Source organism: Pundamilia nyererei, unplaced genomic scaffold, assembly GCF_000239375.1.
Source record: "Pundamilia nyererei isolate P.nyererei 1_Seehausen unplaced genomic scaffold, PunNye1.0 scaffold00177, whole genome shotgun sequence".
NCBI classification, from domain to species: Eukaryota; Metazoa; Chordata; class Actinopteri; order Cichliformes; family Cichlidae; genus Pundamilia; species Pundamilia nyererei.
Genome location: NW_005187578.1, coordinates 831502 through 858370, shown reverse-complemented (window position 1 = coordinate 858370; position 26869 = coordinate 831502). Strand labels below are relative to the sequence as shown.

At 43.5% G+C, this 26869-nt stretch overlaps 1 protein-coding gene across 1 annotated transcript in view; it reads left to right on the top strand.

Annotated features, from left to right (window-relative positions):
- dnaaf11 (dynein axonemal assembly factor 11) overlaps positions 1 to 25599 on the top strand; it is a 29360-nt gene extending 3761 nt beyond the window's left edge. The window contains exons 7-13 of the mRNA XM_013914184.1: positions 8930 to 9007; positions 10220 to 10285; positions 10786 to 10855; positions 15311 to 15406; positions 15854 to 15948; positions 24135 to 24287; positions 24659 to 25599. Of these exons, the coding sequence (XP_013769638.1) occupies positions 8930 to 9007; positions 10220 to 10285; positions 10786 to 10855; positions 15311 to 15406; positions 15854 to 15948; positions 24135 to 24287; positions 24659 to 24782 (682 nt within the window). The 3' untranslated portion in view covers positions 24783 to 25599. The remainder of the gene's footprint in view (positions 1 to 8929; positions 9008 to 10219; positions 10286 to 10785; positions 10856 to 15310; positions 15407 to 15853; positions 15949 to 24134; positions 24288 to 24658) is intronic.
- The last annotated feature ends 1270 nt before the right edge of the window (positions 25600 to 26869 follow it).

Here is a 26869-nt window from a genome sequence, read left to right as displayed (position 1 = left end):
TGCATGGAAGAAAAAAACACTCTAAATTTATCCTCATTAATTACTTGTGTGACGTAAAACACATGCTCATTTTCATATGGTGTTTTTTTGGATGCAATTCACTAGTTCAGCCACCAGATGTCTCTATAATCACACCTGAAAACTCCACAGCAGCCGATCCCGAATGGTGGGATTTCTGTGCCGGTCAGAGATTACTATTTGTCTGACTGGCATAAATTAGAGGCGTGGCTTATATTTAGAGGTGTGGCCCCTGTGTTTGACAGGTATGCTGAGTGTAGCTGCTGGGTGTCTGGTAGGCCTCAGGTCTGCTTGTGTGCACTTTTTATAATTACCCTCATGCGCACATTTTAACTGAAACTTTCACCATTAGGGGGCAGCACTTTGCTTTGTGTTGTGTGCCACTGTTTTTAACTCTTCTTTTTTAGCCATTCTTCAAGACATTTTCTTTTTCATGTTACTCTGTTAGAAAAGAGTGTGCTATTAATGACTTTCCTCTTTAAATAAAGGTTATACTGACTCGCTGCACCACCTTGTGGTACAAAGTAATACTATAAAACAAGTACAGCCTGGCCTTAGTTCAGCTTCAGGCAATCTCTCTTCAGCACAATACAGAAATGCTTTGAACAAAAGTCATAGCTGTTGTTTCTTCATATTCTTTTGAAGCTTTTAAATATTAAATTAATCACAGAAGTTTCACAATAAAGATATTTAATGTGATTATTGAGTTTCCTGTGCAGTTAATGGTGCTAACAGACCATCATCCATGTCGTGAATGAAATTCTAGTATTCTGTCAGGAGTGTGTGATGCACCTGTGCAGGCTGTAGACGCAGCTGGTTGTTCAAGCTGATAATTTAGCTGTTCCAACCTCGTGTCCAAATATCATCACTTCCAGCTAAAAAACGCTTATGTAGACGCTTCAAGATGGGTGATGCCACGATGGCTCCGCCCATCATTTATAAAGACTTACTAAAACCTTAAAACAGGTGGAAGAGTACAGCTGTCTGAAATGCAGCTGCTGTCCACAAACTTTTGGCTGTATTGTCTTTTTTTCTGTGACGTTGACTTTGTTAGCCGTTTCACCAGGACAACACTTAATGTATTTTGAGTCGAGGATGCGTGAAGCAGCATGAATCAGACAAATACGTTGGCTGACGGGCAGGATGAGTCTGCGGTCCAGCTCGGACTGTCAGGTTAATGAGGAGCTCTCAGACGAACAAAGTGTTCTGTACCTGAGGCGAGGCGGTGGCGTCAGAGAGACGAGCGGGTTCAGGCGGTCAGGGAGGATTTTGTTCTGTTGTGTTTGTGACGAATGACTCGGCCAGTGAGCTCGAAGGTGCCAATAATCCTGAGTGATTTACATCCAGGTGTCAGAGCGGGACTGACTGATGAGACTCAGTGGCGACTGTTTACTGAAATCTGTCTAAAAATACCGACCCTGAAGCCCCGAAGCCTAAATATACAACAAACAGGCGTTAGAGGAACAATATTCTAACTAAAGAAGAGTTTGTACAGTCTGCAGTGTCACAGCTTCTGATCTGTGCTGCTGCACATTTAAAACTGCAGCTGGAGGAAGAATGAACAAAGAAGAAAAAAGCCCAAATTCAAACACGAAGACGCTTTAACATCTTTAAAACACATAACAGCAAAGTGTGCAGTGGAGTTAATAAAGAGAAACAGGAGACGATGGAAGCTGCACTGTCACTGAACTGTTAGCATGTTAGTGAAATTAGCAGGTTTATATGACAGGTTATGTGTAATGTTGCTGACTTTAATGAACACTGATGGATTATATACTTTTTTTTAATTCAAGCTTTTGGGCCTCTGAACGTCTAGTTTAAATAAACTCTTTGAGTTAAAGCTGAAAGTCTGCACTTCAGTCTTATCCTGAAGAGGAAACAACATAAAAAACGCCTGTCCAGATATTTATGGACCTAACTGCATAAATGTAAATGTTTGATGTCATTTACAAACGATAAGGAGCATTTAGACTCTAAAATGTCCAGATTTTCCAGTAAATTATTACGTTTTAGGGATTCATATGTTCTGTGTGTAAAGCATGGACTGTGTGTTTACACTGTATACTCGGTCTGTGAAGGTCAAACTGCCCAGCTGCCGCCGCACACTCTGCAGACTAATGACTCACACTAAAGACATAACTGGGGCATTTTGAGGTGTTTCAGGGCAGATTTGCTGACGTGTTCGTGGTTTTGATGTTGTGGATGTTGTTGATGTCAGACGGCTGTAGAGCGTGAGCCGGTGGTTCGTCACATCAGTCGTGTGGGTGAAATGACGGCGGTTTGAGTCCCGTCAGTTTCAGAGCTGACAGCACAGAAAAATTAACTGTGTGAATACTGAGCTTCCTTTTGGTCTGCTTTAAATTCCTGTTTATAGATTTTATTCTTTATATGATATAATATATTATATATATATATGTGTGTGAACATGGACCAGAGGTACGGTGGCCCCGAGAGGTCAAATGTACTGGAACTTAAGAACACCAGCAAACAGAAAAATACTTCAAAAGCAGACAAAACACAAACGAAATAGGAAAAAACAACGGAGATTAAAAACAAACAAACAAACAAACAAAATCCCAGCTGTGGAAGTGACGATGAAAAACATGAAGGATGGAGACACTGATGATTCATCAGTGTAAAGTAAGAAGAAGCTGCAAGGTTGTGTGTGTTTCAATCACATGAGTCATATAATACTGTGTTTACTATTAGCTGTTTACTGTTAGCCTGTCGCTCCTGCAGCCGGTCCGACACGTTTTTGTCTCCCCAAAAACACTTCTGCTGTGTTTTGTGTGATTTTGCAGCATTTTAGTATTTGATGGTGTTTTTTTGAGTTGCAATGGATTTGACCTCTCAGGGCCACCGTACAGAAGCCACACTTTTTAAACACACTCCGGACAAATTAAAGTTACAGCTCTCTCTCTTTGCTGTTAGGTGAAGGCTTCAGACTAACTGCTGATAAAATGGCAGAGGCGTGCTTGTAAAAGGACTTTGATTTCAGGCACCTGTGTTAATCTGATGAGCTGTGATTAGCTGATTATACATGAACTCTCTTTAAAATATAGCTGCTGACTGTTTCCTTTGCAGTGGCCCTACTCGTCCAAGCCACTCGTGTCTTCTGCTTGTACACCAATCAGATTACAGCGCTGGTCTGTCATGAGTCTAATTATTTTGCTGTAATTAGTGCTCACCTGTAAGGTGACCCTCTTACCAGGGTGTTAATTGAGTATGTGTAGTGTGTTAAACATCTGCTTCTCAAAGTGTTTCTGTCTTTCTCTCACACACACACACACACACACACACACACACACACACACACACACACACACACACACACACACACACACACACACAGTTTCCCTGTCAGTATGCTGATATCAGCCTGCAGCTGTGAGGTTTCCCTCACTGAGAGCAGCCCAGTCAGAGTGCAGAGGCTCAGAAATGCTGATTATTTCAGTTTACAGTGAACGCTCCTCTGTGGGAGAAAAATGGTGCAGATTAGCTGGAAAATCACAGATTTTTGTAACCATGTGTGTGGTTTGTGTTGCACTTTTTACGACTTCATTACAGCTTTGTGAGTTTTTTGCAGCCAGGTTGATGTCTTCCATGTGAGAGACCGGTGGCAGTGACAGTCTGCTAGCACCAAAGCAGTAGGACGGAGGTTTTCAGTGTAGCATCGCGTTCCACTTTGTGACTAATTTTACTCTCCGGACTGCCAGCAACCTTCAGCAACCACTCTCAGGTAGTCAGCAAATACACATCAGTTTGTAGACTGGAGGTTGCCAGCTGGTCTCCACGCCTGTCTCCCTGTGAAGACCCTGGACGGGACTAATATGTGCTGGAGAGCTTGTGTCTCAACTGGATTGGGAACAGGATTTTTGTCATCCTGGAAGAATCAGAGGACGTGGCTGAGGAGAGTAAAATCTGTCCATGTCTGAATAGAGATAAGCAGAATAAAATGGATGAATTGATGGTAATAAACACTTGGATCTGTGTGATGTCACTGAGAGCGGATATCCCTAATATGGTAATCAGAGGCACACAGCTCCGCCTACTTTTAGTTTGTGTCTTCTTTTAAGGATATAGACACTTTAATGATGTTTTCATTCAGTGCCTCTGTGTTTAAAAAGATTGTCCTGACTGTTGTTCTGATCCTGACTGTCTGTCCTCTGTGGAGCTTTTACCTTCCTCAGGTCCTTGCAGTGTCCTTGAGTGAAGGTTGAATTCCTCGCTTTTCCTTCCTGTTTGCAGTCATTTGAAGATCCTCGTGGTTTGAGGAATATCATTTTCATTCTCGCTCTTCTTTGTTTCCATGATTCGGTCTTGTGGAGGCAGAACTGTAGCTGTGATTAGAGACCATCCAGAGAAACTTGACATGTATTAGACGTGCAGAATAATAAACACACAAAGCCTGCTCCTCTGGGGTCGCCCCGAGCTTCCAGTTCACAGGGTGATGAACCCCGCTGCAGGCTCTGAATATTAAATCAGCACCTCTGGTCACCAGGAAAACATTCAGCGTCTCTTAGAGGACAGAAGGCCAAAAAGCTCCAGTGATTCTATTTGTCCACCTGTTCATTACAGTTAAAATGCACGTAAGCATGTTTGTCACATGGTCATTCCTCCAACTTTGTTCTCTTCATTTACTTTAAAGTGAGGATGTGAAAAAATGCCGATGTTACAATGACAGTGTGTCTTTTTTATTCTTTGGAGTGTTTCAGAGATATAAGTCAGGATTACTGCCAATAAAATAACTCTTTCAGCCAGCATCATCAGCAGGATTTAAATTCATAGTATGCTCGTTACCCCCGAGATCTTCAGCCTCGTAAAGAGATGAAGGAGCTCAGCGCTGGCCTTAGATCTGTGCAGATGTCGCTATGACAGCCTCCATGGTTCAAGCTTCACATCACGATGTTAGCAGAGCCTTTAATCCTTACATCACTGTGCTTGTTTTTATAAAGCCTTAAAGATGAAAAGTACTTTTTGTTTTCTAATTTCTGAGCTATTTAATCACTAAATAAGATGCAAAATTAGCACTGATGCAGCACCTCATGTAATCTGAGAAACAGACAGGCTCTGTGGATTCTTGTCAACATAAAATAAAAGCTTTTCTATCCAGTGAGAGAAACTGTGAGGTCTTACTGGATAACTAAGTTCCAGTTTTTTTTGAAAATCTTGTCAATAATTTCCTCTGTGATCTTAAACAAAGAGCTGGGTGTCGTTTCCAGGCGGCACAGAAACATCAGACTTTGTGTTTCAGTAAAACTTGTTGAGTTCTGCCGTCGTGGCTCCTGTGACGTAAACAGAGAGTATATCTCAGGATAAAACGAGGTTTCACAGCACTGAGGCTGGTCCAGGATCAGTGGATGCTGTAATAAATTGGCTGTTTGCACAGCGAGGCCTGACACATCTGCTTTACTTGGTCATTTTTCCGCTTTAGGCAAAGGTTAAAAACAAACCTTTCTATCCACCGTCCGCTCGTCTCGCTGACCTGTGGACGCAGCGCTGACTCACAGCGTTTAGCTTTCATAACACCTCGAGCCACAGAGTCACAAACAGCTGAGCTGTGTATGACGAACACTGTGGAAGTGTCCCGCTGCTTAATCTCTGCCCACAGGAAACGCCTCACATCAGCCCAGAGGTGTTTCAGCGTGTCGGGCTTCTCTCACATCCTCTCCTCTTCATTTGTTATGTGAGATGTTAAATCTGCACAGTCTTGAAATGTATGCCGATAAATGTAATCCAGCCTCAGTCGTTTGCTGAGGACGGTTGGATTTAGAAGATGTGAGGTTACACCTGTGGATAATCCTGGTGTGATACAGGTGATAGTCCACCTACTTATCCACATCACAGCAGCATCCCTGGCCAGTGCGCTGTCCAAGCAGAAAATCAGGTTGACACGGCGTTGCCGTTTTTACCGCCTCCTCACGCACGGCTGTCAGAGCGCGCTGACTTGATGCGTGCAGTTGGGCCGTCACCGGATTGTCAGGAAAGATGAATTTCCTGGTCCTGAGGTGGATTCTGCGATAAGGTCAGCCGGGAGACGGGCCCATGTTAAATGGCTGCTCTGTTCGTCTGAGAGGAGGGAAAACACCACACAGAGATGTTGCCTGGCTGGTGTTTATTCATGACAGTATAGACAGCCCTAAGTTTGTTACTGACCCTCTTTTAGCCTCTTTCATCTCCTCCAACTCTACAGGGAACTAACGAGACCACTAAATGCACCAGTGCGCCTGTTTTCTGCTACAAGCAGTTCACTGTCAGAGTCTTTTCTACCTGATGCAGGTAAAATGACGACTTCGGAGCAGTTAAAGTGAACCAAAACAGTGATGCTGAAACCAGATATCTAAGATCACTGTTGTCTTTTGTTTACAGAGTAAAGCAGTAGAGTAACAACACTGCGTTTAGTTTGCTCCAAATAAGAAAACACAAACACCTAAACGTCCATTTTACAGTTCAAACCTCAAACTGGAAAAGCTGCACAGAGCACATCCAACCATCCGTCCATCTTTTTCCACTTCCAATGAATTTGAATTCAATTCAGTTTTATTCATATGGTGATAAATGACAACAGTCACCTCAGGTGCTTTATATTCTAAGGAGCAACCCAACAATTTAAAGTTACCTTAAAATATTGATCTGTTTTAGTGCTGGTGTCTTCTTGGTGTCGAGCTGTATTTGAGCTGTTGTGTAATCGTGGTCTGTGGCTCTCACAGCTCCTCTATGATGGATGACTTTGCCCGTGTGCTGTGTGTCACTGTAACAGCAGCAAACAGATGTTGGGTTCAGAGGTGCTGCAGCACCTTACTGTCCTCCGCGTGGGGACTGCAGCTGTGAATCCGGCATGGATTTGGACTTCTCTGCGGGCCGCACGGCTAACTGAGCGCTGTCTGAACAGATCGCCCTCAGCTCTGGAACTGTCACCTCTGACGTCCCCATTACTCTGCTCTTTGACAGATGCACCCTTAAAAAGATAGAAGTTATGGGTTTACAGCTCAGGCAGCCACACTGGGACCTTGACGAGTCGACAGTATGTGGCATCGAGGGAAAAGCTGCTGTTTGAACGGAAAGTGATGGAGATGCTCATTCTGTTTGGATAATTTCTGTCAGCCTCACCTCAGACTAACACCACCACATCCAGGAAGTGACTGAAATATGAAGGAAGCAGTCATAATTTTGGACTCCAGTGGAAGTCAGAGTCCCGCGTCATTAAACCCCGACTGATGCTGAAGGAAAGCCCAACATGAAGCTCTTAGAGTCTAAAATCATCACTTTCACGCTCACTTTGAACCATTTAGGGAGCCCTCGGATCCTGAGTGGAAGCAGTTTGTGCACCTGGAACAATCAGATGGGCCAAATCAGTAAAACTGTCTAATCAGCTATAAAAACAAACCGAGAAGATAAAGCGTCCATTTATAAACCTAACAGTTAGAGCACTGTCACAGAGGCAGCATTCACCCTCTCTCTGTATATTCACACATTTCAGAGACCTGCTAAGCACTTCCAGGAACTCTCTGAAGTCTGCGTGACCCATGTGATGACCTCGCCTTCTGAACCCCGCTGATTCGACTCTTACAATTCGAGGTCCGTCACACAGATGACCACGAGGCTTCTCCACAGCTTCCCTTAGACTCATTATCGCTCGCTCCAGCCAACCACTCCAATAAAAACCACGACCTGACATCCTCCGGTTCAGCACATCGAAGCCTCCTCAAGCACGCCGTCGCCCCCTCTCCTGCTTCCCTCTCCTTGGCTGATGTACGGCTGCGGAGGTCGCGGCGGCCGACCCTCTGCAGAGCGCTAAACACTCACCCACCTGGACTGCTGACAGGTTCATCTGCTGCTCGGTGGGCCTAATAGACAGGCTGTATGAGGTGTGTGTTTCCCCGTCAGCGCTCGTGTCGCCGTCTGCTTCTCGCAGCTAATTGAGCGACCGGTTGTGCGGCAGATGGTGATGAGAGCACACCGAAGCGATGACTCTGGGACTTTTCTCAGTCTTTAGTTTTTCCACATCCATAATAATAATAATAATAATAATAATAAGCTAATAATTTTAGCTTACAGCTACTGTTAAGCTACACTTAGCAAACGGTTTTACTGCTAGCAAAACATTTAGCTGATAATTTCCAGTTTTTTATGTTTAATGGTTTTAGCTAGCTGTTTAAGTGTTTAGCTATTTCATTTCTTTATCCGTATTTTTAACTGGCAAATTCAACTTATGCGCTTTTTCACAATCTTATGTAGTTATTTAAAATTTTTATACTTCATGTTTAGCCGCTAATTTAATTTCTTTTTTCATATTTTTAACTTCCATAATAATTTCCACTTTTATTTATAATTTTGATGAGCTATTTCCGATGTTAATCTGATATTTCTGTATGACGCTAAAAGTTTTGTTTCAGTTTTCAGGACAAGTGAAGAGAATAATTTGTTAGCAAGCACCTTTTTTTAAAATCACACTTTTAGAGCTTTTATATCATACCTGTTTGAACCGTTCATTCTTTTGCCCTTTTATATTGCAGCTACCACTTTTTGGCTCACGCCTCTTCAGGCTCACTCAGATTAATCGGTAGTTTCTTTTTTTGTTGTTGTTGTTTTTCAGATTATTCCACATAATCTTGCTTGGTGTTGAACCTGCAGGGGTTCTTCACCCTGTGTTAGGCAGGTTAAACTACGTTCATACTGACTTCATGACTTTCAGCCTTCGAGGTGCCTGCACTGCTGTGTTTCCAGGCTTCAGCCTACACAAACATACTCCATTACACATTATATTTCTTTTTCTAAGGATGCTCCTGGAGGGGAGGGCAATCTTTGATCTCCAAGGTACTATGACTCCAGGTGCTGTCACCTGTAAGTCCACTGTTTAAACACCCTGACTTCATTTGTGATCTGCTCACACTGCGCTGTTTCTCTGCAGGGGGAAAGAGAAGAAGCCGAAGGCCCCGAGGACGCTGATCACTGCTGACGGACGAGTCTTGAATATCAATGAGCCCAAGTACGAAACGAGAAACAGAAGCAGGTTTTCCATCCTCACTGTGATGGAATGTTTGTTGCAGCAATACATGACAACTTGCTGCATAGATGATTGGGATCAGATCTTTAAGTATAACATTTTAAAGCCCTGACTGATCAACAGGTTCAATTTGTATTTTGGAAACAATTATAAAGGAAAGCTGCAGGTCCACAGTTTCTATCACAGTTCTTCTTCATATCTGTCATGTTTTTACTTTGGCTCAGTGAGGCAGGTGAAAACTTATCAGGTGCTTTTTCTGGTCCACTTGCTGTCGTCCTGTTGGGGAAAAACATGAACGCTTGCAGGCAACCCCGCTCCTCCTCCATTATCCAAACAGTTTATATCATGAGCAAGGCCACAGGGGTCGAGGCCTTAAAGCGCGCCTGATTTCATTGGTAATCTGATCTTAGGACACGCTCGGGTCAGGAATATATGCTTTATGTGATATATCACCTTACTGCAGCGGGGCGACAGCACGCCGTGCTTCACTGCAGCCTGTCTCGTAGCAGCCAGCTCAGTAAAGATGCACACGAGTGGCCGGGAACGTCACATGCTGCAGAAACAAGTTTAAGCCATAAAATAATGTGGGTTTGACCAACCTCACCGTCAGGGTCGTCTCACAACATCCAACTTTAGAGCAAAAAGAAACACATTTACAGCCACCTGCAAAAAAAAAAAACCAACAGTTTGGGTCTCCACAGCTAATTTTCTCCTTTTTAAGCCTGCATGGTTTTAACTAAATACCCTGTTTGGATTTTAAGTTGATGTCTGTATCGCAGCTAGAATCACAGGACTGGAAGGCACCAACAGGAAGTCTACTGATCGGACTTTATCTTCAGTCATCTGTCACTTATGGCTCCAAAAATGAACATCGTGGTGACAAAAACTGTCTTTGAGCTTTCATAATAATTTGTCCATCTATTATATACAGTCTGTGGAGGCACGGTGTAGATAGCAGTGTTTACATGTAAAACTTTTCTTCTGTCATTTAATGGTCGGGCATTGTACAGCTACAAGCATTTCACCCCCATGTCATACTGTGTATGGTTGTGTGTGTGTGACAAATAAAATTTGAATTTGAATTTGAATTTGAATTTGAATTTGAATTTGAATTTGAATTTGAATTTGAATTTGAATCAGTGTCATGTGTCCTGGTTTGAACATCTGGGTTGCTGCTCTCTGTGTTGTTAACAGGCTGGATTTCTGTCTAACAGAAGATGAAGAAAACAACACGATTATCTTGGACCTGGAAGTTTACAGGTAGGAGCACAAACTCTCTGCAGCTTCATTTATCAAAGTTAAAAACCAATCATGTCTTAAATGGGGGTTCAAATGGACTGAGCGAACAGACCTGTTTTATCAGTCCATATTTAATGGTGAGACACAGAGTTACTCTCAGTTTTGTCAAATAATATTGAACCTTAGATATCGATAAAGGAAAAAGCTGTACCTCGTTTTATTTTAAAATACAACTTCTTGCTGTAAATGAGATCTGTGTCTAGTCATGGTTTGTCTTCGTGTGTGTTGTGTAGCTGGTTTCTGTCTAATGTGGTGGCTGTTTGCACCAAATCCGATTTACCGCAGCCACATCGAGTCAAATTGATTTAAACTGTGGTCGGAGCTCAGGTTGGGAAACCCATCACGGTGCTTCTTTCACAGAGACGGGCTTTTAGATGTCCGACCAAAACTCTCCACCCGATCAGCTGATCAGCGTCTGTACCTGTCTGTTTTTATAATGACTGACCTTCCTCTTCGCACAGACACATGGACACCTCTTTGATCGATGTGGACGTTCAGCCGTCGTACGCCAGAGTCAGCGTCAAGGGAAAGGTGCGCTGTAAAGCTTTTATTTTTATATTCAGATTAACTGGTGACCTTTCAGATTAGGTGATGCCTAATTTGAAGTTTAGCCTGTGCGTAGTTTTGGCTGCACACTCTGAACTTTACAACAAATCCATTAATTTGGGGCTTTTTCCATCATAAAGGGCAGCAGCAGCCACTTAGAGTCAGTCATTAAGTCTTTGTCAGCTTGTTAAGTTTGTTGTTCAGACCCTCACTCACCACCGTTTCCATCATGCAGATATTCACAGTCACAGTTACGCTCACCTTACTCGTACCTGATTGGACACTTTTTCCCGTCAGAGCTGTCTGAATACTTCGTGGCGTAGATTCGTCAAAGAGCTGGAAACATTCCTCAAACATTTTGGTTCATATTTTTATGACAGCATCACAAAGTTTCTCCAGATTTGTCAGCTGCACATCCTTAAAGTGAATGTCTCGTTCCACCACAGCCCTACACTGCTCTGGGCTGAGACGTGGTGACTGTGGAGGCCATGTGACTACTGTGAGACAGTCAAAGAGAGATGCTTTCAGCTTGAGCATAAAAATAGCCCCCACCTCATGACACCAGCAGCAGCCTGAGCCTTTCATACGAGGCAGGTTGGAGCTTTGCTTTCATGCTGTTGGCACCAAAAATCGAGATTCATCACATTCAGAAATGCATAAGAAAATGATTCAGTGCAGTGAAAACATGTCACAGCCAACTCAGTACAATGTGAAATTTTTACCTGGATGAGTGTAAGAGAATTTTAGCTGTCCAAACTGTGCTGTGCATATTAAAACCAAAGAAAAGTGAATAATAATAGTAAATATTCAGAAGCAGGTCTTTGTGCACAGTTCTTGGTCGGTGCCTCTTAGATTGATCGTTTTTCCCCATGTTTGTCATCATATTTAATGTTCATGTCTCTGTGTTTTTGTGTCTTGGTCACTTCCTGTTTGAAGGTTAGATTCTGACGTGACTTCCTGTCTTTGTTTTTGCTCCTACACCTGCTGCTGTTTGCACCTCGATCTTCAGCCAGACCTCTGAGTCTTTGTCTTTGCTTTCCTCTGGTTGTTCACTTTGTTTGTTACCGGCTCGTGTCCTCAGAGCTCCAGACTCCACTTTCATTCTCCTCTCATTCACACTGGAAGCAGGCCAGTTTAACCACAGACTGCTGCTGTCAGCCAGTGAAGGTCCTTGTGCTCAAGGGCACTGCGACAGTAGTTCTTGATGAAGATTTTCCTAAACGTATTTCCACGTTGCTCTGGGATTCAAACCTGTGAATTTTGAAGGCTCTAGGAGCACAAACAGGAACAAATCAGCAAATCTTTTCCCGTGTTGCTGAGTTGAGGTAACTGTGCACATGTTACTTGCAGTTTGAGGTATTTGTACTTACTGCAGATATCTGTTGGCCTCTAAAGTTTACAGGAAGCACTTACCAAGCAGTATGTCCTGCATAGTGCAGCTCTGATTTCTCACAGTGAGGAGTTCAGAGACTGCAGGCAGCAGCAGACTCGCTGCAGGCCGACACCAAACTGGAGCAGCTCCCCTTTCAGCAGCACCACAAAGCCAGAGAAGGTCTGAGATGAATGCACATATTTCTGTCTGCAAACAGAAACTGAGAACTAAAGTTTTCAAATTCAATCGCTGATGAAAAATATGATGTGTGGGCCCAAGCACATAGTTTACATACAGAGCTTTAAGGTTGGTAATAAATCTCAGTGCTTCACGACAGACCCAGCATATGAAAGCATTGAAGATGCACATGTATAAATAACATGTTCATAATCCATCACTGCCATGAAAGTGCAAGAAAGAAGTTTCGTTTTCATCTCAAAGGACAGACCGACTTTCATTTACCAGTTGAATGTGACCTGGAAGAAGAGGGTCATCAGTATTAATTCCTAAATACAAAGAGAGTTCTGAAAAAGTTGGAATGTAAATAAAAACAAACTCCAATAATATCCAGGATTGTTTATATATGTAAAAATATATAACATACATCAAATATAGCAGTGGTCCTGGAACCGAACCCTGTGGCACACCTTTAGTTATATTAAGCATGCTAATGTAAAACAAACAAAGGAAGAAGAATAAAACCAGGAAGACAAATGTTAAAAAAACAGGTAGCATGTAAGAACTGTAAAGGTGTGTGGCCCATATCATCATGTAACACATGGAGCAGTGAGGAGCTCACCCAGCTGCTATAAAGTAGTAAAAGTGAGACTTCTGACCAAACCTCCTCGAGCTCTTCTCTTTTTCTCCTACAATCTCAGTTTTCCGCTGTGTTTTGAAACACTGCCTGTTAATGCAGAGATCTGTCTGCAGTGTGGAGGATGTACGGACGACTGACTGCTGTGATGTTGCTTGTTGGGAGCAGCGGGAACGTGTGATAGATGGAGGAGCAGATTTACAGAACATAACAGGCCTCCAGAATCTGCTGAATCATCAAACCTATGTGACGTCGGTATTTTTGGAAAGAGTTTTAATATGCCTACTATGAATTCATTTCCCAGATGGAAACTGTTTTTTTTTCTCTGTAAAAATGGCAGCTGTCCAGAACAAATGCACCACAAATGTGCTCTGTTCAAGCACACACCTTTACGATCAGTAATCAGTCGAGTCTCCTGCAGCAGAAGTGGAGCCGCTGCAGCCCTGCTGGAGGTTTCCTGCAGTCTGACAGGTTTATTGTGACAGGAGCCTCCGTCCTGCGCATCCACTGCATTTTCTCCCACGTCTTCCAAAGCTGCTAATTTATTTATGTTTTTAGGAATTGATTTCTGAGGAAAACAGTTACTGCATATGTATTCAGTCATATGAACAACAGCACCTGACATATTTAGGTGTGTCATTTATTTAACAACTAAAAAATGCAGAAGCCATGTGTGAAAAACCGATTCCATCCCGTGAAACTTGTCGAACCACCTTCAGTGCAATAACCTGCAGTAATCATCACTTCATCAGTCTCTCACATCGTTGTGGAGAAATCTTAGCCCACCTTTTTTACAGCAGTTGTTCAGTTCATTGAGATTTGAGTGAATTCATTTATGCACAGCTCAGGTTGAGGTCTGGACTTTGACTGGGTCATTGCAACACTCTGATTCTTTTCTTTGTAGACTTGCTGCTGTGCTTGTGATCATGGCGTGATGCATGACTCACTTTGAGCCAAGCTTCATATTTGACTCTTTAATACTTTGGCATACAGAGGAGTTCATGGTTAACTCTGTGACTGCGAGGTGCTCGAGTCATCAGCCTCCTCCACCATGCCGACAGTCTGTCCTGATAACTGTTTGGTTTCCAAACATCTCCACTTTGTCTCGTCTCTAATCTGTGCTGCCATGTTGTTTTTAAAGAGAAGAGGCTTTCTCCCTGTAACCCTCCAAACAAGCTAAACTTGTTCAGTCTTTTTCTAATTGTACTGCCATGAACTCTTAAGATGCTAACATGCAGAGTTCTCGGGTTTCTGCTGTTTCTCCGAGCATTGCACACTCTAACCTTGATAGTAGTTTATTCCAGTTCTGTTTATTCCAGCAATCCTTTCCTGTGAAAGTAGTAAAGATGTACGTTAGTGAGCTGAGCATGAACACCTCAATGACCTGAACCAACATTGTAAAAAAGGGCCAAGACTCCTCCACAGTGACGTGAGCACTGATCACATCACTGTCAGTACTGAAAAAGAGAAGTTAGTCATTCCTGCTGCAGGTGCGGTGGACTCAGTTTTTCTCACGGCTGCAGAGGAGACTGTATACAACTGCAGCCGTCGTTTTCAGCCCCAGATGTTGCTGCTTTGCATTGACTTCTGCTGCTTTAAGCCTGGTTAAACAGCTGTTTCACCACACGATGAACTTTTTTCCCTCATGAATTCGGAGCCCTGCAGCTTCTGAGTTCTTCTTCTCGCTGCCAGACTCCTGAATGTCATGGCCGCACTTCAAGCTGTTACAGTGTTTATGGATGGCTGTTGTGTGCCAGAGGTCGTCCTGATTGGACGGGCGGGGTGATTTACGCAGTGATACATCAGTCCGGGCTTTCAAAATTCGTTTTTAATACGAACTCGTTGAGAAGAGCAGGGAGAATTGACTGGAGGAGCCATCTGTGAGGAGTGTATATCACATCAGACACGTCTCACACTCTGCAGCTGAAGAGTTTTCCTCCTTAGTGTGGCTTTCCTCACATTCCCCCTCATAATCAAATTGAATTAAATGAAAAAAATGAAAAAGTCCAATTTTATGCCCGATTTGTCGTCCCACATGCTTGATTCTGGTTTCCATAGGCTTCCTCTCCTGTGATTGATCGCCGCCGTTCTGTTTTGGAGCTATTCTGGTCACTCTCTCTCGAGTCCTTTCTGGAAAGCGTACCTATAAAAAGACCCGCTAATGATTAAAGTCATTTGACACACTGGGATGGCGTCGGTGCCAGATCAGCGCATTAATCTTACTAATTAAAGTTGTGAATAATTTACTCTGCAGATATTTCAGGTGGTTCTGCCGGCCGAAGTGAAGCCCGACAGCTCGACGGCTCAGAGGTCCCAAACCACCGGACACCTCCTCCTGACAATGCCCAGGGTACGTACAGGTACACGTCACACCTGAGCCAGGTACGGGACGCTGCAGCAGGAAGAGGTTAAAAGGCTGCTGCAAAACTTCACAGAGAACTTTTGCTTCTTTGGGATGTTTTCTGAAAGGTTGGGACGCTTTGTAAAAAGTCAGATTACAGTGATTTATCCTGTTACAGTTTGAGCGCTGATGATTGACTGTGTGTGGACCTACGACTGTTCCCTGTTCTTTTTTCACTTGTTCCTCTGAAGATCAGTCGTATTAAACTCAGAGTTTTAATAAAGAAACTCTTTACTGCGTCTATAACAAGAAAAACAGGTGCTGATGCTGCAGCATCGCAGCAGCTGCTGCTATTAATCCTCCATATGGCTGTTAAATCCTGCAGCAGAGCGCCTGTAAAGAGTTCAGAAACCAAAGACTGAAAGCTGTTTGTGTCGTCTTTTTCTTCTTTTTCAGGCTGAAGGTGAAATCAAAGTGACGAAGACCGTCCCACGTCCACCCAGAGTGCGTCAGAACAGACGCAGCGGCGGCTTATCGGAAGATGATCAAAGGTAGCTTCAGTGCACAGAGCTCATGATCACACATCCACACACTGTTGGACAGGAAGGAAACAAATATTAACCTCCAGTTTCTTTTTAATAATCTTTATGATGAGCTAAGAAAGCAAATGCAAGGATGGAATAAAACATTAGAGATAAAGAGACGTAACTTTAAGCACCGCGACAGATGAAAACAGAAATTCAACCTTTAATCTTTGGTGTAAAGTGCAGCGCACATCAGCGTTTCACAAACTGAGGCCACGCTGGGGTGAAGTACTTCTGTGAAGGTAAGTTAGTATTTTTAGAGCACGTTTGAAAAACACCTTTAAGAACCAAAGTACGTCAAACGGCTCAACATGAAGGGCAACAAGAGACGAATACAAGTACTGAACATCTGCACGGTGGTGTCTGCAGGCTCATGTTTACACGTGACTTTATTAAACATCAAGTAAAAGAAGAGATTTACCAAACAGCTCCTCCAAAATAAAACATGTTTATCATCGGTGAAAGGTCTGGACTGTGCTGTTATAATAACTGCAGGATGCCTTTTAGCTTCCTAATGGAAATAAAAACATTATTGCCTTAGTTTTGCTGTGTGACTGTCCAAAGATTTAGATCACCATTAAACCAGATGCTAAAGATTCTCAGCAGCCGACTCAGTTTGCGAGTGTCAGAGGGTCTAATAGGCAGGTTTATCTGTCTGTCATCAGCATAGAAATGAATCACAGCTGACAGAAAGGCAGAGGTCAGTCTGCACATACATTACATGTAACGTATGTGCAGACTGACCTCCTTTTGTCCTGTCTTTCTTCCTTCACCCCAAACGGTGGTCAGCCCTTCCAGAGCCTGGTTCTGCAGGTTGTTTCTTCCTGTTGAAAGGGAGTTTTTCCTTCCCACTGTCGCCAAGTGCTTGCTGATACACTGTATTGAGGTTTTCTCTTTAATATTGTAAGATCTTTACTTTGAGCACCTTGAAAAAACTGTTTGATTTGTGATTTGATGATTAAGTGAAATTTAACTGGGCATTAGTTTCTTAAACTGCAGGAATAATGTTATGTGATACATACAACTTTCTATTTGTGATGGTAATAGATGATAAACAGTCAGAAATACTAAGTTTATAATACTATTAGGGCATAAAGAGGTGCAGCCTGCAGGCTGCTCTGTGTTTGTGTGAATGAAGTCGAGCATTGCTGGCTGTGGTGTTAGTCTGAGTTTGGCCTTGAGTTTAATACGCACATATTTAAACACCTCTGGCTCATCAGGCCCCCGTTGCCCTGATTACAGACGCCTGTTGTATTTTAAACACTGAGCGTGACTCATTTTATCAGCCGTGTTCATGATGGCGCTCTCCCTGCTCGATGACCGTGTGCTGGGCGGAGATAACCTTGACCCACGCGGCATCATTACACTTGGGAGGAAGTGAGGAAGAGGATTCTCCACAGTGAAACGTGTCTGTGCTGCTGGGCTCATATTTAGCTGCAGGCTGCTGAAAACAGCTGCTGCAGACCACCAAACTGTGAATGTGACCCAAATCCCACTCTGAGAGAAAAGAACAATTACAATTATTTTTGGTTGAATTTAAACCATTTTTGTCCTTTGAAGCACTTGGAGCTGGTTTGGCTCACCATTCTGGTAACATACCGCTGTTACACTTTTTAATCATTTTATATAAAGTTAAAGGAACAAACCTGAGTCAGCAAACACCTTTTTCATATCTTGTCTCTATTTAAAAGCCTTCAGCTGCCCTCAGACAGCATCTGCATCCCCCTCCTGTGTTTCTGTCAGATAGTTGGAGACCCTGAACTGCAGGACTGTTTGTGCTGTTTTCATGCAGTTATCTATTAAATAATATGACTGTTGCAGACTATTTGAGAAGCTTGTGCTTCAGTAAAAATCACAATCATATACATCAGGAGGGGAGCAGGTGTATTTTTACTTTCAGTGTATGAGAGAGGTGTGGTCACGGCTGAAATATACACACATGTATGTTTCAGTGTTTGTGTGAGATTTAAAAATGAGGAGAGGGATCGGAGATGTGGCTCCAACAGAGCAAGATGGCCATAAAGGTCCAAAATGTGTGTAGATCATCTTTTATATACAGTCCATGTTCTGGTCAAAGCTGTGAATTTGTAAACGTGCAACTTTAAGAGTCAGGAGAGAAGATTTGGAGTCTTTGTGTTTGTCTCATCTTCACTGACTGAAACATGAACGATCAGCAGCTCCTCTTCCTCTGTGAGGTGATGAAGCTCTCACTGAGGTTGAGCTCAGCTTCACCTCTTAACGACCACATTAGTCTGCAGAGCCGTGTAACTGATCCCCCGCTCCCTCTGCATGCCTGGAGGTGTGCTCTTCACCACGCTACCATCATCATCATCATTACTGCTTTATGACAGAGTCGCTTCCTGTCCTTCATCTGTCCCCATCAAACTCCATAAAGAGTCCCAGTGCAGTCCTGGACTCTCGATATAAATGCTAAGGTGACAGGTGAGCTCCGCTGCTTCCTGCTGACTTATTGCATAGTTTCGATATGATAAGGCGTGACCTTTGACCCCTGGGCCTTTAGATTCTGTATTCTGCCTCGGGTGTGCACGGAAATTGATCTGAAGGCCCTGATCGGGTTTGAAATGGATTTTCTTGATGGCACGAAGCAGCACTAAGTGTAAAATAGACTCAGATATAATCTCAGACCCTCGGCTCACAGCGCCATTGATAAGTGGATCTGAAAGGTTAAAGGTCAAGGTCACCTGGAAAGCCCAGTCTGGGTTGTTATAGTAAACTCCCTGAGGTTACATTATTTGCAGATAAACAGAATTAAAACAAATTTTTATCTCCCCTCAAAAATGAAGTAATCAGTCTAACAGCTGCTAAATTACTGTTTATTTCCCAAAATCCAAAGTTCTGATTTCCGATCACGTAAAGCAGAAAAATTTAAACTCTTGATAATTCTCCACCTAATTTGGCAAATAAAATTCAAACATTTTAGGCACCCCAGTCAAGTTGGTGACCTTTGACCCTTCCACCTCACCACCTCTGACCTCGTGACCAAACTTGGCAGGAAACTTGTTAGATGATGTGTGTGGTGTTAGAACCCTGTTAGATGTTCCCAGGCGGGTAATATGGCGTGCTCTCTGCCTCAGTACCCACGAGGACCTCCACTATGAGTGACCAATGACAGGAAGCCATGTTGGACTTTCTAACCAGGCTGGGCAGAGGAGGCCCGGGACTAGCAGCTCCATTTTTATTTCTTATTGTTCTCTTTCTTTCATTACAGTTTTAAATGTATTTACTGTGTTCACAGTTCAAGGAAAGAGAAGAATTTCCTTTCTATCCATCATTGAACCCATAAATGGTGAATCTGGACTGTTACCAACTGAACTGGGTCCCACAAAGCCCCCAAAATCAAAGTCTGGAAATTTCTAGATCAGTATTTGGGAGGTTTTGTTTTTTTTATATTTAGGGTTGTTTATTCTCTTTCACATCCAGGCTGAGCTAGTACCTGCACTGATGCAGAGGCTGACAGCTCTCTGATTTAATCTCATTTCTAATTTTCTATTCTTCTAAAAATTGCTTCTAATTGAAATCTGTCTGTTTTCCATATTTGAAAAGAGGACCGTCAGCTGTTCATAATTCACGTTAATCTTTTTATTAAAAAAACAAAATTAAAATAAAGGCTGTTTGCGCACAGCGGACTCCAGACTCTTCTAAATGTGACACTTACAGTTTTCATTTCAGTGAGGCAGATCTCTGTCGGAAAAAAGAGTTCTGGAGTAAAGGTTGTTCCTCTAAATCAACCTAATCTTTTAATGAAACCTCTCGGGGCACCATGTGCCCATATCTACATGACATGGACTTCCACAGCCGATAGGTGGGCATATTAAAGTAGATCGACCTTCACGTTCAGCTCTCTTTTCACCACAACAGACCGTCTGTCGCTCTCGTCCTTCATTATTCCAGGACTCTAAGATATTTGAACCTCTCCACACGGAGCCGCTCAGAACATCATGGACACTTCTGCAGTACCACCTCCAGCCGAAAAGTATCCGTCCCACATTGAGTTTACCTTTGTAGTTCAGCACAAGGCTTTTAAAAACTGGCTGTAATGTGTGTTTGCAAGCGATCCATTAAAGCCTTTGAATCTGCACTCAGGTTTAAATCATATTTTTGTCTTATCAAAAAAGTCCACATCAGGAAGAAGCTCGGTATCTGCGCATTAACCTCGTCTCTCTGCGTCCACGTGACTCGTTTAGCCTGGTTCTTATCTTAACGTGAGCCGATGGGGTTCAGATCAGACCCGTGACATCACCTCACATCCACTCCAAAACCTAATCCTCTGTGGATCGGTGGCCGCAGACACTGAACAGAACCCGCTGATGTTGTTACTGTGGCTGAGTACAACTCAATTACATCCCCATTACCGAACTGAGAGTGATAACCCTGCAGGAACTCCGTCCGATAAAAGCTTAGTCATAGTTATTTTCCTGCAGACTTCATCAGCACTCAGGTTACTCTGAGAGCTCATGAACTTCCAAAGTTTCCTGCATTTCTACTCGGTTCTGCAGTATTCACATCTATAAACACTGTGCTGAGGCGTAACGAGGTCTAAGAAAGTTTATGAAAGAAAAGTTGATGGGAGAACACGAGCACACCTGTGCACAAGTCTGACCCATATGTACAAACATATTTGAGACACACGGTGAGGCGCTGACTGGAAGCCAAACTTGAAAAATACGAAACCTTGTTTACAGAATCAGACTGGAGGTGAATTGGTTCGAGTCCTTCTGTGATCAGTTAAGATATCACAGTATCAGACGGTCCCCTATCGACGTGGCATTGGTGGGGAGGAAGAGCTCCCTTCTAACAGGAAGAATAATGTGGCAGAACCAAAGTGAGGTGCAGGAGGACTGGTTGGGGGCGGGGTGGGTCAAAAAAAGACAGAGTTAAAAAATGAGGGAATAAAGCCAAACTAAATGAAAACCAAAAATATTCCAACACGACACAAAACAGCCGACAGCTCTAAGTCTAAATGCAGATTCACTGGGCGGCTATAAGGGAGCTGTTATTTCCCAGCAGCTGCTGTGACTGGTACGTCACTGCTGCAGGATATTGTGCATGTGGAGCAAAGCAAAGGGGAACTGTGACAGAGTGGCATTAAATTCTTCCACATTATGATCATATTTTTCCAGGTTTGGTTGTTGGACTCTGGAAACATCCTGTCTTACAAACCTGTTTGACCACAATATCAAATGTACTAAACGTTCATTTCTGAAATTCGACACGCTTGCTTTCTCTGTCCGAGGTTTTCCTGACGCGGTGTGTTTTCTCTACAGTCCTCTGGCAGCTTTATTCCCCTCTTAATAAACAGGCGGGAGAATGCAGAGAGTAATGAAGGGGCTCCTCGTCCTCCTCCTGCGTCCTTCTGATGTTTATTGTCAGCTGCTGTGCAGAAGATTAAATTATAGTAGCAACGCTCTTCCTGGAAAATTTTACTAAAAGGAAGCCTAATTATTGGAAGAGCATACGCTCCACACTGTGGACTGGATCAAGAGGAGACCAGGATTTGGGTCAGTTTGTGGTATTTTTCTTTAAGACATTGAGATTGTGTCTTTTAATCTTTCTCCTTTCAGTTTAACATTTATTTGTAGGTATTATAGCACGGTGGTTAGCACTGCTGCCTCACAGCCAGAAAGCCCTGAGTTCAATTCCACCATCAGGCCGGGCTCTTTCTGTGTGGAGTTTGCACGTTCTCCCCATGTATACGTGGGTTCTCCAGCGTCCTCCCACAGTCCAAAGACATGCAGTTAGTGTGGATCGGTTAACTGGAAACTCTGACTTGCCCATAGGCGTGAATGTGAGAGCGAATGGTTGTCTGTGTGCTACAAAATACAGAACAGAACTAGTTATGAAAAACAGAATTCTTCAGACAGCAACATAAAGAAGGACTTTTGCTTTGCAACAGTCTCACAAATAATGCAATTCAATTTTATTTCATCCATATAGCACCAAATAACAGCAACAGTTGACTGGAGGCGCTTTCTGTTGTAAGGTAAAGACCGAACAGTAATACAGCAAAACCCCCAAAATCAGACAATCCCCTACGAGCAAGCACCTGGCAACAGTGGGAAGGAAGAACCCCCTTTTTAACAGGAAGAAACCAGTGGCAGGTTGGGGAGGGGTGGCCATCTGCTGTGACTGATCGAGTAGGATGGGAGGAGAAAAGGCACAATGTCTTCTACTTCACATTTAAGCAGGGTGATTCCTCTGTGCACTCCAGCAGCACAGCAGCCATGGCTAGGACTTTTATTGTGAAAGGGAGAAAAAAATCAATTTGTGCACACACGAGTGCAACAATTTAGCATCAACTGGTATGTCAGATTAACCCAGTTGTTGAGTGTCATTGTGTGTCTGTGTCCCCACGGTGATGTGTTACATTGCGGTTAATTCGACAAACACAATCAGAGAAACCCCCGGAGACGGTTTGCTGCTCACAGCACATCTGACCGTGAAGCCGGCGTCCTATAAACTGATCTGATGGGTTAATGGACTTGATTGTTGTGAGATGGAGGAGATGAGTTCAGAGGAGGAGCTGGATCATTTCGGTTTGATGGTAACAGATAATGTGGAAAATTGACCCCCGGAGATGAATTTATGGATGCTTGAGTAACAACACTGAACACAACAGTAAATAATGAACACATGAAGTCAGTTTGTTTCCACAGAATATTTCTGATACACAATGAACATAATTCCAAATATTACAGTAAACTGGTGACTGATTGTAACCAACTCCAGTAAAGTTGAACCAATAAAATAGGTGAAAAAAGGTTTATTAACTGAGCGTCACGTGCACTTTGCACCATCGATCACATCCGTGCGAGCGCTCATATTGATGTTTTACATTAAATCTGGGAACCTGAGTGTTTCTGCGCAGCATCAGCACCAACGATGGCTGATTTATTCTCCTGTTCTCATAAAGCTTCTCAGAACTGGGAGCTGCTGATTCTGAGAACTCAGATATTTTCTGTGAATTTCTCCTCGCGGTGAGGAAAACTATCCTGAGAAAGAGAGAAGTTATTCACAGAGAACCCAGAGGTCAGAACCGGAGGAGGTAGGAGGACTTTTAGTGTTTCTTTAGCAGACACGTGAAGGTGATGAACTGCTACGTGCTCGATCGTCAGGGATGATGGTGGTCTGTCCCAACTGCACATACGCATGACCCTCACTTTAATCCTGATAGCGGCTGGTGCTTCGTTTCTTGGTACAGTCAGGAGTTTTTTCTGTTATCGGTCTTATTTTCTTGCTTTTTGGTGGGTTTACCTGCCGGTCAGCTGCCACGCAGATTAAAACTACCAGCGTGGGAACAGCAGTGACTGCTCAGGTGAACCAGGCCGATGCTTTCAAACAGCTTGAAGGTTGAACTGATTCTTTGAGGAAATCATTTTCTTTTTGTACGTTTCATAAACTCTACATTTTGCTCTCCTTCCTGCGTCCATTTTCACTAAGATTTAAATCTAAATCCAAACGTTGAGCATCTTAAAACCATGTTCAGGATTTTCCGATATTCACTATAATGACTCCAGACTTACACTGACTTCCTGTAAGACTCCCGTGGATATTGCTGGAGAATCCTAATGTTTGAGTAAATCCTTTTCATCCACCAGCAGCTCTGCTATTACAGTCTGAGCTTTGCCCTTTTTATTAATTACTTCGTTTTTTAAATTAAAGCGTTACCACCTTATCTCTGTACGAGAGGCAAACGTGTTTCCTGACACAGAGAAACAGGGCACGTCAGTTTGTGTAACTGTGCGTGAACATTTCTACTCACAAATGTCTGGGTCACCTCCACATTACACCTTCAGGAGCTGCTGGGCCTCAGAAACATCCCGTGAAGCTCCTGGTGTGCCGTCTTTGTGCTGATGTTAATGCCGGAGGAGGTTTGGAGCTCTGCAGGGATTCATTATAATAACAGTTCTCACAGCTGATCCAGCAGTGAAGAGAGCATTTCAACAGCTGAGCAACACAGTTAAATTCATTGACCATCCTTTGATAAATGTTTGTAGAGGCAGGCTGTTGTTTATTTAATGTATTAATGAAGGAGGAGTGGAGGAGGCCAAGGCGCTCTCTTTCTCTACACCTGTGTCTTTCACGAAGCTCTTTTACTTATTTAAGACCTTCATAATTCTCCTTTATCTCGACAGGAAAAATAACGTTCCCGAGAGGCTCGAAGTCGACCCGAGCAAGCGCACAGCCGTCGACCTCGCCAACATCGTGCCACGCCAGATCGCCAAAGAAGGGCCGATGGAAACATCCAGACCGGATCCACCAGCCGCCGAGGATCACTTCTCTGAAGGGTTCGTGGACGACCCTGATGTCCCCCCACTCATATAAGAGTACAAGGATGAGCTTATATAACCCTCAGACTGTATGATTGAAACAAAGAGACGGTATATTTCCTTTAAACGGACCTTTACATTTCCTCTGACCTGCAGATGTGTGCAAATGAACCACTGCAGATTTCCTGATGTGTATGGTTCAGTCTGCAAACCTGATGTCTCAGCATTTAATAAATGTCCTTACCACCAGCCTTAAACACATATTAATGAGACACCTGGACATGAATTCAACTGGACAGTTTTATTGTTGGTACACAAAAAGTAAATGTAATTAAAGCTGTGAAGAGGCAGCTTCCACTCAAACACATTTTCTGCCCTTTTTAAAGCAGCTGTAAAGACGACATGGCCGATCGGGGGAGGACTCTGCTCGTTACTGCAGCAGGGCGAGGCCGAGAGCTGAAACGCTGGCACAGCTTTACTGAAGCAACGCAACATCACACTTCCTCACTATAAACATCGTTGTCTAATTCTGTGTCTCCTTTGAAATGATGCATTTGTTAAAAGCCAGCCCTGTTAGGAGGGATGAACAGAGAGACGCTGCTGCTGGTCTCCCTCAAACCCTCGTGTAGATTTCAGCCTGAAAATCAATCGTCTGAGTTCTGCCTGTGGCCTGGTTGCCGTCTTGGCTGCCGTTGTGCGTTGCCCTGCTGTGTTTTCTCTTTTTTTGTGATGCTCCTCCTCAAAGCTCAGAAGCTCGCTCACTCTCTGCGCCCGGCTTTGATCAGAGAGCCTGTGCTTTGTGCCCGGAGGACGCCGGTCCAGGCATATTCTGAAGCTTGTTCATCTCTCCTTGAAGTCTCCTGGGTCTCTGCTTTCCTCTGAGTTGTCACCCCAAAAAGCTCGGAGGTGACGACTCCTCCTCCTCCTCCTGGCTCCGAGCGCCGTTACAGCCGCAGCGCCTTGAGAACTCATTTTGGCGTTGGACCATTTTTCCTCCCGACAGCCTCGCTCGTCTTTTATCATCCAGCCTTCTATATTTGGACTCCGTGGCTCGAGCCATCTGGGAGATTTGGATGTTTGTGGTGCGGCTGCAGGAGGAAAAGCCTCTGTGATGCCATCTTCGATTTGAGTTTTTAATATAAGGACTTATTGTTGTTCAAACACATGTAAACTGCAGCGAGCAGGCGCCTTTAATGAGCCTCCTGGACCACAGTCACCACACTTAATCATAGGTTTTGCTTTTATTTCAGTTCAGACTGAAAGGTTTTTATGTTTAGGTAACGATATAATGGATTTCTTATTAAAACAAGTAACTAAACAGCCAGTTCACAGAACACTTTAACATTTTTATATCATCGTTTCTTCCTGAAGTGAAAACATGAATATGTTTACTGGGTTTCCCTCCAGCCAATCATCATCCTGCAATGAAATGTTTCACGCCGCTGTTTAAACATTGAAACACGACAGCTTGGAAAGTTTCCACATTATTTTCCTTCGACCCAGATCTGCGGTCTGTGCTGCACTGGCGTCTGCTTCGCTTCATTAATTATTGATAAATGAGCTTCCCTCTCTGTCGTGTGGCTGTGCAGACAAGACGTTTTCTGTTTGTGCTCACTGTTTTTTCCTGTGTGATGAAACAAACCAACACCACCGCCGGCCTCTGAAATACGCCCTCGAGGTTCAGGTTGCTGCGAGAGTTTCGTGCGTCAGTGGCAAATGCTCCATTAGTCCCATTTAACAGCTCGTTTAGCTCCTCGTCGTTATCACGGCTGAAGCGTTTCAGTGTTTCTGCCTCTCCTGACTCAGGTGTGTTGTGGTTAACTGGTGTTCGATTGGTGGATGCTTCCTCCATGATGGAGGTCTGAGGCAGCGGTCAGCTGATTCCCTTACTCTGTTCCTCTGTCTGTATCATTGCTGCTGCTGCCTGAGCCTAAACCAGGTGAGCGTGTTCAGGCTGTTATCCGTCATCACTGCAGGTAAAGGTGTTCCTGTCCGCTTTGACTTCCCTGCAGTGAGAGAGGACACTGCACACTCGTTCACTAACAGCTTGTCAATAACACTCTAGACACGCCAGAAATCAGTCTTTTTGTCTATTTTACTCTCATTTGGAGCAGAATTTGTAAATGAACCTGTAAATGATTTAAATGAAATCTGAAACTAACGAATGGCATCATAAACTCATGTGGAGAGAGTTCACAGAGGTCATAAATCACGGGAGAAATCAGGTCATTTCCTTTTCCAATGCTTGCCCTTCATTTTCCAGCCAGAAGAGTCGCCCCCTGCTGGCCATTAGAAAGAGTGCAGGTTAAGGATTTTCATGAGGTTGTTGTCATCAAAGTGAGAAATAGATGGAGATAGATCAATAGCCTGATAGGCTACTGTAAAAATGCTGGAAAGACAAAATGCCAAATAATCAGGCCCCATCTTATCCTAAAGACCTCGTAGTACCATATGACCCCATCAGAGCTCTTCGCTCTCACACTGCAGGTTTACTTGTTGTATTTAAAAGTAGAATGGGAGGCAGAGCCTTCAGTTTTCACCCCTCTTCTGTGGAACCAGCTTCCAGTTTGGATTCAGGAGACAGACACTATCTCTACTTT